General features: G+C 40.4%; 2 protein-coding genes across 2 annotated transcripts in view; one reads left to right on the forward strand and one right to left on the reverse strand.

Annotated features, from left to right (window-relative positions):
* Positions 1-4541, reverse strand: part of scamp2 (secretory carrier membrane protein 2) — a 15008-nt gene extending 10467 nt beyond the window's left edge. Inside the window, exons 1-3 of the mRNA XM_023955608.2 lie at positions 4277-4541; positions 1417-1491; positions 269-367 (exon numbers count right to left, since the gene is read on the reverse strand). Coding sequence (XP_023811376.1) covers positions 269-367; positions 1417-1491; positions 4277-4333 — 231 coding nt within the window. The 5' untranslated portion in view covers positions 4334-4541. The remainder of the gene's footprint in view (positions 1-268; positions 368-1416; positions 1492-4276) is intronic.
* A 3943-nt stretch (positions 4542-8484) lies between these two features.
* mpi (mannose phosphate isomerase) lies at positions 8485-14827 on the forward strand. Its single transcript, XM_004069458.5, has 8 exons — positions 8485-8586; positions 8896-9020; positions 9904-10104; positions 11106-11247; positions 11340-11519; positions 11681-11854; positions 12389-12597; positions 12756-14827. The coding sequence occupies exons 1-8, from the start codon at positions 8571-8573 to the stop codon at positions 12972-12974; spliced, it is 1266 nt and encodes a 421-aa protein (XP_004069506.1). The 5' UTR covers positions 8485-8570; the 3' UTR covers positions 12975-14827.
* The last annotated feature ends 1684 nt before the right edge of the window (positions 14828-16511 follow it).

Here is a 16511-nt window from a genome sequence, read left to right on the forward strand (position 1 = left end):
CTGACACCTGTGCTCAGGTGGGTGTTTATGTTCTGCTGGGGTAGATGATGAAAAGTAAAAAAAGATGGAGAGTGACCGGTCATCCCCACACTAAGACCCCAACAGGAACAGCAGCGCCACAGGGACCCCCAGCGCCAGAGGGCAGGGAGGCACAGGAGCACAGAGAGGGCAAGCTCCAGTTCAGCCAGAGTAAATATCAGAATGATCACAGGAGGGAGTCAGCTGATGATGAATGAATGGGTTTGAAAACACGAAGCAGCGCTCCCACCTGAGGGCTGGGATCTGAAGACGGCTGTAAGACGGCAGGAGACGTGGAGGGCTGTTGTGTGCGGAGAACAGCGGGGGTGGTGTGTATCGCCAGGCCGTCCTGACAAAGAATTTCAAAAGGCACGTCATTAAACTGTGACGACTGCAAGAGAAACATGAGCAGGACCGTGAAAGAGAGGAAGAAAAGGGCAATATTAGGCACAAATAAAGGAAACCTGACAATGGACAGGACGCTCTGAAAAATAAATATAGGACTGAAAAAGCTAAAGAACGCCAAGAAAACAACACCTGAAGGGAAACGGGAAACACAGGGAACAAAAGTTCAGAATAAAACGATGGAAATGACGGTTATGAAACAAAACCAACAAAAATTCAATTACATTTGAGAAAATAGTTCATTCTTTTCCTTTACAAGTTTTTTTAGACTGACATATATTAATGAACATATCTGTAAATGCACAGAATCTGATCGAAACAGCCTATTTCTTTTCATCTGGAGCTGCTGGTTAAATATTTAAATGTCAGAATAACCAGAAAGTAGAACAGCTTTGAGCAAAACAACAGAACTAAAGAAAGTAATAAGGATTAAAAATGTGGGTGTTTTTTCCATTTACGAATGCAATATTTGATCAAAATAATAGAAATGCTACCAAAATGATTTTCCTGGTCAAATTCTGAAAATAATTCAAATAAGATTGACTCACAAACTCCAAAGGTCTGACAGGTGAACAGCTTCCACAAGGTTAAATGAAAACAGCAGCTCATTAGCTTTTGACAGAAAACTGGTCGTTCATATGGTCAACTCATCGCGTTATGAAAAAACAGATATCATTTCATATACGAAAAAAGAAGGATGAAACGTCCTGAATTTCTGAAACAGAACATCTTATTGATAGAGTTAAGAACTGTCATAGATAAAGGAAGAAGCACATTTATCTGGCTGAAGAGAGGAACCATAAATTTAAAGCACAACAAGTCTTCTGAGGTTTTCAATAAGTGCATTTTTCAAGTTAATCAGATTTAGGATCTGATATTCCCCTAAATGTAAGATATCACTATTTCTTTTATTTCTAATTTTATTTACATTTTTTTGAAATTGAAAAGAAAAAAAGAGCAATTCAGAAAGCCCAAAAGCTTCAGGAATCTTACATTAGACTGAGGAAAGGGGTTGTACTGGTCAACTGGTTCTATGCTGGAGTTGGTCACCTGAGTTACAGAAGGATCCTGGGAAATAACAAAACATGTGTTACAACAGCAGTTACATACAGTTCAGGCATGGCTAAGCAAGAAAAACACTGAGCTTCAAACAAGGACTTGTTTACAGATTGATTTCAATTCAGTTCTGATGTTGAACAAGAACTGCAGTTACTAATCAAGAGCAGTGAGGTTCTCTAGTCTAGATGGATCCCAGACATGTGACTTGAGAAGAAATGGACAGTAATATTTCTTGGGATCAAAAAAAGATTTATTAGATGCTTTATCACTATGGCGACCATGAAGGATCAACATACTCAATTCAACCATTGATACTATGGGTTAAAATCATTCCCTTAAAAAAATATCATTTATTACTTCCCTTTAGAGGTTTTGGTTTGCTTGTATATAAATCCAATAACCCGTGACTCTGCAAAATCAATTTATCAAAACAGTGAACGGTTGTTAAGGGATTTTTGTTCATGTTAAAATTAAACTTTCTGTTTTTCCGCTATAACAGTTGTAGACACTGAAGCTGTCTTACTTGAATAAGATCAAAAATTGTAAAAAATGTAAAAGAAAAAATTCCCTACCATTAGAAATACTATTTATCTGATCTGCATGTTGGAATCTGCCTGGAGAACCAGTGTGGTGTCATTACCCACAATGAAAAGTGACTGAATGTGTTCTATAATCGTAAAAAAAATAATAATAATAATTTACTCCTCCATGTTATGTAGAAAGGAGTGTCTCATGTGACAACCCAAACATCAGTCACGACCCATGTGACTCCAAACTGGACCTCACTCTTATCTGCTCTGGAAACACCTGAAAATATTCCCAGTCAACTAGAGGGACATTTAACTCAACTTTAAAATACCTGGCAGTCAAACATAAACTGAACCAAAGAGGCCGGGAAAAATCTTTTTAGTCCTCATGCTACGTCCGAAACACTGTTAAGCGTGCTTGTGTGCATGTTCAAATGCTTCGATGTACAGATAGCAAACCAGAGTCAGAACTGAAGAGGTGCTTTACGTCAAAAGGCACAACAAATGAAGAAGCCGTTTGCAACAATCATAAATCATCCCATACTGATCTGGGACAAGCCAAAACAAGATGCACTCTGCTCAGAATGCAAACAGCAAAATGAGCAGCATGGAGACATTAAAGCACTTTTCGCTTGAGATGAGCACAAAACTCCAGATTGATCAAATTCTAAATTAGAAGAACTTGAAATCAGAAACAGGCAACAGTCTGCCACACGTTTCTACACGGAAGCAGGACCTGTTTTGATAACCTATAACTACCTAGGTGTGGCCACCGTCCCTGTTTTATGGCTGCAGTTTGACATTATGGTACAGTTTTAGTTGTTAAGCACATGGCATAAATGCTACAACACAAACAAAGGAAAAAGCTGGCATGCTTTTCATTTGTTCTTTGGATGACACCTAGCAGATTTCGATGAATCCAACACCTTTAATGCGTCCATCTAGAAGCTTTAATATTTGTTCAGCCATTTCCACGCCCATCAAACAGCCAGATGCCACAGCTATCGCTCCCCCCATTTTATTAAATGTCACACTTCACTGTAAATGTGGCAGTTAACTGCATCAAAGAATGACTATCACAACTTTAGAAAAAGGAAATGCTAAATGGACGCTCTGAATTTCTTCTGTCAAACATTAAAGGACTAACTCTTATGTCGTGACCTAGTTTGAATCTTCCCCTGAACAGTGTGGTAGTTCACTTTCACAGCTAAACCACTTTACCACCGATCCCTTTTCCTTTTCTTTGACAAGATCTCAGACAGACAAGCATTTCTGTCTGAGGAGCCAGAGTTATAACTGATCAAGCAAAAAAAAAATCTTAAAAGTTTGTTTTGTTTCTTGAAAATGACTAAAACCGCATCAAAATTATTTACAATAATATTGTTTTGCATTAAAATTGCAAAAAAATAGTTTCTTCCATGTTGACAAGAAACTGCATTTGCACACATTACTGTACCTTAAAAAACTGAACTTTTAAAGTGGTACTTTTGATTATTCGCTATTACTAAAAAAATTAAAATCATAGACTGGCTTCTTGCAAGGCTCAGGGACAATAAATGCCTGATTTTAAGCTATTCGGGTCTGGCCTCGTCATGTAATGCAGCTCTTTGTAAATTGTTAGTGATGGGTAGGTGCAACTTTGAAGACTTAAAAAAGAAATCCCTTACAAAGAACAACAACAACAAAAAACAAATTCAAAGAAAAAAGTGACAGACATGGTCTAATGAATTCTTAATATCCTTTCACTTATTTAGATGCATAAAACATCTAGTCAGTATATAGTCAGTATATACTGAATGGTTGACTATACAGTCAAACACAAAAGGTAACCTGTGATAAAATGTAATGTTTAAACAGAGTTAAGTAAAGCTGCAGTGGAAAATGGGTGTAACATCCTGTTAGAAACTCTTTCAAAAAGCGCTTTCAATTACATGACTCCAAAGCACAATTTAAGGCAAATATAGTTAAAAAAAAATTAACATAATAAAAGCTATTCTTGTTCACCCTTTTTATGTTTTAGTATTTTTGATACACATTCCTAGTTTGTTACAGTTTAACTTCCTCAAACTTTTCATTCATGCATAACCGGATGTGCGCCGAATAGGGTATGCTGATTGGTTTAAAGACTGTCAATCACCAACTTTTGTCCAATCGCATTTGAGAAAACCGGAGTTGGCTCCCTCCCCCAACTGCCACCCAAAAGTTTCCTGGCGTGTTGGCATCGTTTCATGAATCTGTCCGTACGCCGCTTTAAATCACATACTTACATTAAAGGGGTTCACACTGACGGGCTCCGCGAACGGATTGTCATCATATCCGGACATTTTGAAATGCAGACGAGCTATTTGTCTTCTCTGAGAGACAAAACTACAAACCCTTCTCTGTCTGTTGAACTCCCTGTGCTGTGCACTTCCTCGATTAAAGACGAAGGCGCATGCGCACCGCCTTTGCTGCTTTAAACGTGCGTCACTTTGTCACAAAAAGCGAGAAGCCACTTTTCTCTATCCTTTTGGAAAATTTTCTGTGATTTCTTTTGTCACAAGTTCGCTCTCTCCTTTTCTTTACTTTGAAAACATGTAATTATTGACTTCCATCATTATGGGCATTTCAATTTTGAATGATTTGAACTACCATACTCTATAGAAATAGAAGAAAACGTTCAGCTTTTCAAACAAAAAAATATTTATTTCAAGTAATTTAAAGATGTGTTAACAAAAAAAATATATTTTTAAATAAACAACTTCTCACTTTCTTAAATAAAACCTCATAAATGTAAGGTGTAAAGAAAAAACTTAACAGATTTTTTATTTTTACAACCATTAAATGTAATATTTATTTGTCAATGTTGATAAAATGTTCATTGATTGTGGTCTATGTAATAAATAAACACAAAAATAACAAAAATTATAATCATATCTGTCTGTAAAGTAAATTCCAACCCAAGCACCTTTTTTCTATTTGGATCGCTCTGGTGTTTTATAGTTTGGGATATTTAAAACTCAAAAGTGGACTTTCTTACTTTCTGTCTTACTTTCTTTTCTGTCTTACAAGATAAGATATTCTTATCAAAAAAAGTTTTTTTAAATAGGAAAATATTCTTCGTTTGGGAAACCAACTCTTAAAGGCCCGTACACACCGGGACGAATATTCGCCAGGCGTTATTCGCCAGCGTTTTTCGCCACGTTTTTTGTGTTCACACCCAGGCGATTTTCGCTGACGATGAGTGGAGTGAACATGCAATTTCATTCCCTGACATTAGATGGCGCTTAATGTAAAACCGAAATACTCCTGTACACAAGGTGGCGCTGCGCAACTTTACGCTTCTTAAAGTCGCTTTTCACTCAGAAGAAGAGAGCAAGTATTTACACGCTTGTCAGAATCAAACAAAGAAAACATGAATATTTCAAGCACCAGTAGCTCCAACTGGTGCTTGGTTCGGGGATGTTTTAGAATGTCCGTCATTATTGCTTCGCGGCTGTGTAGACGCTACTTGGCGTCTATCTTCTTCGCTGGTATGTGTGCTCAGCAAGGCAGTTTTGTTTGAGCGCCCCCAAGTTGTGTTTTACTGTAACTTCAGAAGCTCCAGACACGTGAGCAAAAGCGCCGTTCTCATTGGTCGAGTAGATTTCGACGCGACGCGTCGAAAAAAAAAAACGAACCCGAGGCGTTTTTTTTTTTTGACGCTTTAACGCCTGGCGTTTTTTCGCGTCGGTGTGCACACTCTCATTGGGGCCCTTTGTTTAGTCACGAGGCGTTAAACGTCGGCGAAAATCGCCGGCGAAATTCGTCCCGGTGTGAACAGGCCTTAAGGCCCGTACACACCGGGACGAATATTCGCCAGGCGTTATTCGCCAGCGTCTTTCGCCACGTTTTTTGTGTTCACACCCAGGCGATTTTCGCTGACGATGAGTGGAGTGAACATGCAATTTCATTCCCTGACATTAGATGGCGCTTAATGTAAAACAGAAATACTCCTGTACACAAGGTGGCGCTGCGGAACTTTACGCTTCTTAAAGTCGCTTTTCACTCAGAAGAAGAGAGCAAGTATTTACACGCTTGTCAGAATCAAACAAAGAAAACATGAATATTTCAAGCACCAGTAGCTCCAACTGGTGCTTGGTTCGGGGATGTTTTAGAATGTCCGTCATTATTGCTTCGCGGCTGTGTAGACGCTACTTGGCATCTATCTTCTTCGCTGGTATGTGTGCTCAGCAAGGCAGTTTTGTGTTTGAGCGCCCCCAAGTTGTGTTTTACTGTAACTTCAGAAGCTCCAGACACGTGAGCAAAAGTGCCATTCTCATTGGTCGAGTAGATTTCGACGCGACGCGTCGAAAAAAAAACCGAACCCGAGGCGTTTTTTTTTTTTGACGCTTTAACGCGTGGCGTTTTTTCGCGTCGGTGTGCACACTCTCGTTGGTGCCCTTTGTTTAGTCACGAGGCGTTAAACGTCGGCGAAAATCGCCGGCGAAATTCGTCCCGGTGTGAACAGGCCTTTAGTGACAAAATTTTTTTTTCCTTTCTTACCTCGTTGGTAGATTATTTGCCTTTTTTTTAACCCTTGTGCTATCTTAGATGACCCCACCCTTACATTAACGTGTTCTCCCTACCATGACAAAGGTGGATAAAGGTGGAAAGATTTCATGTAATCCATGGACACCAGTGAAGATCACAAATCATTGAAGAAAAAAGGTTCAGCGCACTGTCTAGTGGGTCCAGATGACCCAACTCCCAATGGTAAAGTGCCATAGGATAGCACAAGGGTTGAGGGCCTACATCATGCCATCCTGAAGTCTTTTATAGACTTCAGAATCTTTGTTTGTGATAATATAATACCTTTGGCACACAAAAGAACAAGTGTTTTATTAAATGTTTGTTATTTTCGCAAGATATTTTCCAAATGAGACGACTCGACCTGTGAGGCACCGCCTTTCTCTCCTTGTGGGTGCCGCCGATTTAATGATGTCAAACTAGACTGCAGCGTGTCTGTGCTTCACCCACCAATACAAACATCTGAACTTTTGGAAAGATGGATGTGCATATTGTGCATTTTAAACAAAAGCGTTTTTGCCGATCCCCGCTGGCTTAGCTGAGAAAGTGGGTGTGTGTTAGCTTGGAGTGGTGCTGACTCTTCCTGGAAGGGGCTGTTCTCACCGGTTTACGTCACAATATGAGAACCCGCTCATTTTCATGGATTGGGTGGGGCTGTTTTTAGAGGGTTTTGGAGAAATACTCAGATGAATCCATATACTGTTTAGGGGTTTCTTTTCATTTGGAATGAACATTATAATACACTTAAAAGCTCAAAAATGGATTTTGCATAGTAAAGCATTGTTTTTAATTTGTAAGAATTTTTGACTTATTTCTAGGTGGCAGTGTAACCATTATTGTTTATTTGCACAGATTTACATTAATAGAAGTTATACATCTTTTGCGAAACTTCGCTGACATTTGTGGACTGACCGATGCCCTTGGAAATGCTGTTGAACACTTGTCCTGCAGAGAGCAGACAAATATTCTTCATGCCAGCACATGATCTTTTAGTTAAAGTTCAGTTTAGAATATCGATTTCACCCTGCAGCACCCTCCTTGGCCCTACTGGTCTGGTAAACACTTTGCTGCACAAATCTCTTTTCAGACCTTCAGCTTTTTATTTGGAGCTCTATCATGACGTTGTACAGCAGTGCCACTTTAATGATGTCAAATAATAAGCAGATTATTTTGTTTAGTCAAGTCTACTGCAGAAAGTCTAGAGAGGAACCCGTCTGGAGACAAGATGGCAGATGAACCCATTTCTGCTTCCAGCTTGGAGTGGTACTCCATCAGCCATTTTATCTGCAGCTAGGTCCTCTTGCGAAAAGCAGTTCATCCATGAGTTCATCTAATTCAATGTATAGTAACTGCTTCTGTTTCCTATCTTAATATCTCAACTAGAAAAGCCTGTTTTATCTGACATCCAAGCAACAATTTTTGGTGAAACACGGATTGACTTCAAATTGACTTTTCACTGCTCCACTTTTAAATAATAATAATAAAATAATAATAATAATAGTGATAAATTATTTTTAAAGTAAACAATATTGTGGATATAAATGCTAAATAATTAGGCACAATAGGACCAATTTTGTTATAATGGATAAAAAATACTGTACATAAAACCTAAACAAATTTTTCTTTTTTAATTCAAAAATAACTTTAAATCAAAATGAACCTTTTCCCAACAAGTGAACATGGATCTATAACCCTTATGAAAAGGGAGAAAAAAGGTGAGATCATGATCTTTTTTTTCATGATGAAATATTTGAACTATATGTTATTATTAGTTTTTAATACTAGTTTGAATCTATAGATTGTGGTATGTTTTTTAACCTAAATTAATAATACACGAATAGTCTTGTTATGAGTGTTTTAATTTGAATAATTTTTGATTAAGTCACATTTTCTTTTATTTTGCCAAACCTTTTTTAAACTTTTTTTTAAAACCGGAAGAAGATAAAACAGGATAACGTGAAAGAGACGAGGCGTGGTGACGTCACTGGCGCTCCTCCAGTCGACGCCGCAGTCATGGAGGAAGTGAGAGGTAAGTCGGGGTGTCTCATTCATCCCTGTTTCAGGTGATATTTTTAAACGTGTTCGGTGAATTTCTGGTTGCTGTGCCCAGTTCCACGCACACGCGGTATCCCATGTGGGCTCCCACGCGTAATTATTAGCCCGCCCCCTTGTTTCAAGCGGCGTATTGTTTTGCTTAACGTTAAGCCGCGTTCTACCGCCGCGTCATCACCTGCTGCACTCACTCAGTCACGCTGAGACAGTGAACACCTACGAGCCGGTGGAGGAGGTTTTAGGCTGGAGGACTCCTCTCACGGCTCCCTGACCTTTTCCTCCTCAGTGTTTCCTCTGACATGCGCCGTGCAGAACTACGCGTGGGGGAAGGCTGGGCTGGACAGCGAGGTGGCCAAACTGGTGGTCGGTGGAGACCCGCTGGCTGTCATAGACGAGAAACCCTATGCAGAGGTGAGCCTTTATATTTGAATCATACAGGCCTAAAAAGACCTTAATTACAAATGTAAATAAATAAAAACATGTACGTATGTTCCAAACTGAGCTATAGACTATTTTTATTTGTGTGGAATTAGCTTAAAAAACACTTTGAACCCTGTATTTATTCATTTCAACAGACTGTTTGTATAACCTCAACTATGTGGCAGATTTCCGATAACCCCTGAAGTGGTCATGACACCTGCGTTTTACACATTCTTTTCATATTCTACTATTCTTTTATGTCTATTTGAGTTTTTGTTTGGTTCAGTTTTATTGAAGTATTCGTTTTAAAAAATGTGTCATCACCCGGCAATGAATAGTCAAATAACTTTTTGAAAGTTAGAGTCCAGTAGATCCTTAAAGCTTTTTACAATTGATCAAAATATAATCAGAGTGGGTCTTTAATTCTTACATTATAAAAACCTCCAAGAAATCACCGTAGGGGAAATTGATCTATGGCTTTGTTGAATTGTTATGGTATTTTCTGGGTTCACGGTGCACAGTTCACCAAACTACCACATGGTTTCAGCCTTTGAGGAACCATGCTGCCATGAGCTCCTCCCATTTGGAGCTATGCTGTTGTTCCTGAGCGAGTACAGAGGGGCAGTCTTTCTCTACGCCTGTCGGTCATCTTAATTTAGGTTTGACATGAAGGTCAGGCCTTCCTGCAAGCTGCATATCAGGTTACTATTAAAGATACTAAGAACGACCTCTGTGATACGCAAAATGGAACCACATCTGTTGTGCGATATCTTTTGTGTAATTGATAGAGATGCAGGGTTTGGTCATCTTTGTCATTAGGTTAAGTTTTATTATTAGTCGTGATCCCTCTGAGTGCGTTTGTCATCTGTTCCAGCTGTGGATGGGTGCCCACCCTAAGGGCGACGCTCAGATCAAAGACAACAGGATCACGCAGACCACACTGGGTCAGTGGATCGCCCATTACCCAGCATGCCTGGGCTCCAAAGTGAAAGATGCCTTCCAGGGTCAGCTGCCTTTTCTCTTCAAAGTGCTGTCTGTAAACACAGCTTTGTCTATACAGGCACACCCCAACAAGGTGAGCTCAGAGACGTGGTTGCTGTTCAGATAGCATTGTCAATGTTCATTTCGAAATGTGTCATGCCACAGGGATTAGTTTTACTTTACTCAAACAGAAGGATGTGGAAATGCTTCAGTTTTCTTTTGAAAAAAGATTTCGCACCTAAAGAGATTTCAAAATGCAATCTCTACATGTGTGCGGCATTTCACTTTTTAAGGGTGTAGTTAAGATGGTCTGCCCTTATTTCTCTGGTTTAGCAGATTAAACAAAATTAAACTTTTAACCTTTTTCATGAGTCTGGCAGATCCCAGTGACTGAGAAAAGCACAAAATAAGACTTAACAGTTAAAGTTTAATAAACATGTTATGTAAAAACTATAAATTGTATAAAAAGTTATTTGCTTTAGGATTCAATGGGTTTTAGGGACATGATTGAATGAGAACTGGACTGAATGACTTCTTCCCCATTGTGTTCCAAATAGGAAGCACCCGCTGGTTCCAATTTTTTTTAAACATATTTTTTATAAACTGTCCAAGCAGATGCCTCAATAAAAGTAGGCGGTCTCGCGTTGAAAACGTTTGATAGAAAAATTCCCCAGAGCCCAGTTTGAAGTGGTAGAGGTGAGGTGAGAGTGGTTGCCATAGAAATGTTGATTCAGACAACTCGGACCTAGAAATGTTTACTGATGTTGTCTGGCCCCAACATGGCTGCGTCTGTAAAAAACAAAAACAAAAAAAAAATGCCAACTGTATTCACTTAATTCCACTGGAAGTGGAAGGAAGTCATTTTCTGTGGGTGATGTCACTCTCACTCGGTCCAGTTCCCCCATACAGTCAATGGAAACTGGTCTTCTTAAAACTTTACATACTGACCTCCCCATCATATTCATTGTTCTAATAATTGTCACTGTTGAGACAGCTGTTGGCTGTTTTAATAAAGGTTTTTGTTCTTTTTTCTACCGTGCAATGTCTTTTTTTTTTGTCTGTACATTGTTTTTCTAAACCCCTCCTTGTGGTCAGGACTTGGCTGCCCGTCTCCATGCTCAGTTTCCGGAGCACTATCCCGACACCAACCACAAGCCAGAGATGGCCATCGCCCTCACCCGCTTCCAAGGCCTCTGCGGTTTCAGACCAGTGGAGGAGATCCTGGCCTTCCTCCAACGTGAGTCACACGTGTTCAGCAGATCACAGACTACGTACGATGTTGAGCCGAGCACGCTGGAAGAACCTGTTGGCGTGTGCTTTGTTTCGAAGGCGTGCCGGAGTTTCACGCTCTGGTGGGAAACGAAGCAGCGGAGGAGCTGCAGCACGCTGTGGGGGACGGTGCTCGCACCAGCCAGGCTCTGAAGAAGTGCTTCACCAGGATGATGAGCTGCGAGAAGAAGGTGTTTGTGGATGAGCTCAATGAGCTGGTTAAGAGGGTCACAGAGGAAGGTGAGGAGCCCGAAAGGCAAAACGGGCAAAACTGGAAGAACCAAAATGTTAAATTTGGTCCCACCAGCAAGCGGCTAAATCTGTGACCTCTGTTCTGCGATTGTTCAAATGTAGAGCATGTGCAGAATCAGTGGTTGACCACTCTCCTCATATCTGCACAGGAGCGGCTGGAAAGGACACGTCAGGCAGCAACGGGGATCTCCTGCTGCGCCTCCACTCCCAGTACCCTGGAGACATTGGCTGCTTCTCCATATACTTCCTGAATTATGTGGTCCTGGAACCAGGTCAGGCCATGTTCCTGGGAGCCAACGAACCTCATGCTTACCTTTACGGAGGTCAGGAACTTCGTTTTTTTCTTCTTTTTTATGCTGTACACAATTATATTTCTAAAAAGAACATAGAACATTTTTTAAATTCTGTGATTTTAAAAAAAGTGATTGTTTTCTTTCCTGAAGCTGAAAACAACATTTAGTCAGAAATAGGGGACTACAGTCTTCAGTCGGACAAAGACATTTTTACAATGGACATGGAAAAAATAGTTTTTCTTTTTTCAAATTGTTGTGAATCAGGAGCAGACGAAACGGTTGAAAAAGGTCAAATTTGTGACATAGAAACATGCTGCCACAAACAGAAAGAGAAGGGGGGCGGGGTTGCCCCTCAGCCACGGTCCTGCCCACAGCTTGGAGGCAAATTTCTTATCAAATACTGCCGCCCAGCAGAAACGATGTCCTAGAAAACATCATAGATTTTGAATTGAAGCTAAAAATGTCATAACCATAACTAAAAAAAACACTAGGAACACTTTGAAAATAGATCCAAGGATGATTGGCGTGAGACTTTAAAGCTCGTTTTGTGCCTCCGTCCTCCAGACTGTATCGAGTGCATGGCTTGCTCGGACAACACAGTCAGGGCTGGACTGACGCGGAAATACATCGACGTGAGCACCCTGTGTGAGATGTTGAACTACAGTCCAGCGCCTGCCTCCTCCAAAATCTTCCCGTGTGTTCAGGACCCCTCAGACCCCTGTGTCACCCTGTATGACCCCCCAGTGCCAGACTTCACCGTCATAAAAATACAGGTAGGAGGAAATGCTTTTGTGATAGTTTACTCAGCTGGTTCTGGTTTGCTGTATTTTTTATTTTAAATCACTTTTGTTACAACAAGCTATAATCTGATGTTATAATGAATTTTGGGCATGCTGAACATGCTTTCATCAACCTCCCCCTCCCTCTGCAGGTCCCAGCCTCAGTGAAGGACTACACTGTTGCTCCAGTTGACAGTGCCAGCATTCTCCTGGTCATTGAAGGCGACGCTATGGCAACAGCTCCCGCCGCTCACTCTGACATCACAATGAGGCGGGGCACCGTCCTGTTTGTCTCAGCCAATGAGAGCCTGTCGCTGCACATCTCATCTCCGTCAGGGATGCTCCTGTTTCGGGCCTGCAGCCTCCTGTAGCCGCGTGTCAGTGCGGTACTTCCTGTTTCTCTGTGCGTGGTGAATCGGGTGCAGTGTGTCAGTGGGTGGAAGCTCTGAAATCCTGTTTGCTGTTTCCCAGCAGAGCCCTCGTTGTAATCTATGGGTGGTTGTGCACCTCCAGCCCTGTTTTTAAAGTCACAATACTACACGGTTAGATCTGAATGCAGATTAAAGAGAAAAACATGGAGAGTTTGTCAATCATTTGTTTTTGGGTGCTGGTTTTTTGACACTGTATTTAAAAAAGGAATGTTTCTCATAATTCAACTTTACTAATAGTTTTAAATGTATGGGTGTGTGAACAATCTACTACAAACTGGAGTTCATTTCAAATAGATCAACTGTACCCATGACATTTTTCCAGATATTCTCCTTATTTTCTGCTTGGGATAAAGAAATTGTATTTATTTTTCACAATATTTCCAGGAACCAGTATTTTATTCCCACCAGGAACAGCTGTTAAACGCCAGTTGAGTTTGTTTTGAAGTAATAAATCTTCATCACTCAGAGACACAAAGGCTTGTCGCGAAGGAAGCCATCTTCAATAGAAAGTGGCTAATCCCAGAAGGTCCAGAGAAATTGTGATAGTAAAAATGAATAAACATGTTGCTTTGGTTAAAACCTTCAGTTTTATGTCCATATGGCTAATTTACACTTTATTTTATCTTTAGCCACATCCCCAAAAGTAACAGGCGAGTAGCTCTAAGACTCCATGTTGATGCTGATGCTAAACTTGTGTTTAATGTTTTAGAGCATCTGTGCATGAAGAAATCCTCAAGGTTATGAGCAGAAGGGAAGGACATTGCATTGCCTGCTGCATGTTTGTTTAAACTGTTTAGGTTGAAAGCATTGATTACTCATGTCTTCAGAACAAAATACTGCATGTGGTGCATTTGGAAAAGTTTTTGTTTGTTGTTTATTTTGTACCACAGTCAATCTAGTTTTCAGGAATTCTTGATCTAACCTTTATGCTATCCAAGGCACTTTAACAATTTAACTTTTTGGGAGTGGGGTCATCTAGACCCACTAGACAGTGCGCCAAACCTTTTTTCTTCAATGACTTATGATCTTCACTGGTGTCCATGAATTACATGAAATCCTCTTCACCTTTATCCACCTTTGTCCTGGTAGGGATGACACACCAATGTAAGGGTGGGGTCATCTGGACCCCACAAGATAGCACAAGGGTTAAACAGTGGTGCAGTGTCTCTGTGGAGCTGTACCCAAAGGATGCTGCATGCGACTCTGCAGCTCCTCTGGGTTGGACGTGAACTCCGTCTGTGGATTTTATTTTGAAGATCTGACACCATCATACACACATTTTCTCATGCCTGTGTGTGAAAACAGAATATTTTTATGCTAACTGATGCTCTTCTCTGTCTTGTGATCCTGGTTGGATGTTTAGATGCATTAAACTTTTTTTATTTTTGTTAAACTGTTAAATATTAAAGAATTAGAAAAGTTACATGTTGTATAATTTAAAACTATACCTCTTCTCTATCTTAGTTTTCATTAAAAAAATACCTGCAGCTAATTGTTCCTAAAGGTGTGGAATTTTGTTCTGTAACTAAATGTGACCTTAAGACGGCCTTTAGTATAAACCTTTGATAATATTGTCCTGTTTGTTTCGATCACGGTTTACTTAGCTTTTTTGGGTGGGGGGGGTCACAATAAGTGAAGATCACCTAAATATATATATTCAAAAAAAAAAAAAGTTCCTTTTGTGGGAAAGTCTTTTGGGGGGAAAATGTTTGGTCAAGTTCAGTATTTTTGAATGAGGCATTGATAGCATGAATCTTAAATGTGGTGACTTTAATAAAAACCTGTTCTCTGAAGATAGTCGTCAGTCTTTAGTGCAGTGTTTTTCAACCTTTTCTGAGCCACGGCACACTTTAACCTTAAAAAAAATCCCGCGGCACACCAGCATCCAAAAATTTAAAAAAACAAGGAGAAACTCATAGTCTGTATTGATCTACAGCCCCTCCACAATCTCACATGCATTTTTGAGATAATTGTTGCAGAAAAAGCTGGAAACTGCAGCTGTTTTTTCTAAAAGATTCAATAAAAGTTAAGTTAGAAGATTTAAAAATAGTTTGATGTGTGTTCGTTGGTTTCAAGACGTCTAACGACAGATCTTGTGCCCTGTCACTCTCACAACCCAATGCATCATGGGAGATGTAGTGCATAAAACGGCCGGAGATCGGTTTTCGGAGCTTCATTGTTTTGTTCACTTGTTCCACGGTCTGATACCGGATTCTGTGGAAAGCTACACCGCTAAAGACGAGCTTTAGCTGGTATTTTAGTTAGAACTGAGCGACTTTACGAGCTAAATCGGGACAAGGAAGTGAAGACTTTAACCACTTCTGATTGGTCAGACTGATGACATGTGATTAAGCCCCTCAAGAATGATTGGTGGAGACAGTCAAAGGAACGGGACTTTTCCAAACACAGCCGGAGCTGCAGCTGAATCGCGGTACTGTCATTCTTATCCAAATGTCTTTAATAAAATAAAATAAACGCAAAGAAAAAGTATTTTACGATCTTTTATATTCCTAACTCCTCAGTGTTTTATCAGGGCCTGTTTGGATGAACACAGAGCTGAAATCCTGGAGATGGGAAATGTTTTTAGATCAGTTAATGAGGGCAATTTTCCACGGCACACTTGACCATCTCCCACGGCACACTAGTGTGCCGCGGCACACTGGTTGAAAAACACTGCACTAGACAGTGCTCTGAACCTTTTTTCTTCAATGATTTGTGATCTTCACTGGTGTCCATGGATTACATGAAATCTTTCCACCTTTATCCACCTTTGTCATGGTAGGAAGAACATGTTAATGTAAGGGTGGGGTCATCTAAGATAGCACAAGGGTCAACCCGAGACAGGAAAATAAAAAATGTCACTAAGTTCAGGAGGCCCGAGCAGGCGGCCTTCTCATCTCTCAGCGGCTCTCTATCTGCCGGCGTAGCAAGTGTGTGAGCGCCGCCTGCCCCGGGGATGGCCAGCAGACAGAAAGCCGCTGCGGGTGCGACACGCTGGCGACCTGTCCAGGGTGTATCCTGCCTTCGCCCAACAGTAACTGGGATGGGCTACGGCAAAAATTGACCTCCAATTGATCTGTGGTACACAGCGCTAAAAAAAACTGTCCATCTGTTGTAGTTTGACTTGCGAAATGTACTGCCCAACTGTTTGTGAATGAGCTGAATAAAGTTCTAGTTAGTTTACTTTACTTTTTTTTTTACCTTACTACTTACAGAATTTACCATTTACTTGACAGTTACTTTTTAAAATTAGAAACTTTTTGTTTTCCTTTCACCAGAAAGCCATAATAGAGGGTTAAAAAAGCCAACGGTGGCTCTGGAGACACAGAACCCAGAGTTAGACTCTAAGGTTTGGGTACATGAAACCACTCATGCCACGTGTCGCTAATTTGCAGCATAGCATTAAATCCATGACTCCACCTAATTTAGCATCACCTCAGATGTTTTTTTCATAATTGGAAATAACGGCAGGCATGA

This window comes from Oryzias latipes, chromosome 6 (assembly GCF_053564925.1).
Source record: "Oryzias latipes strain Hd-rR chromosome 6, Olatipes_Hd-rR_3.1".
NCBI classification, from domain to species: domain Eukaryota; kingdom Metazoa; phylum Chordata; class Actinopteri; order Beloniformes; family Adrianichthyidae; genus Oryzias; species Oryzias latipes.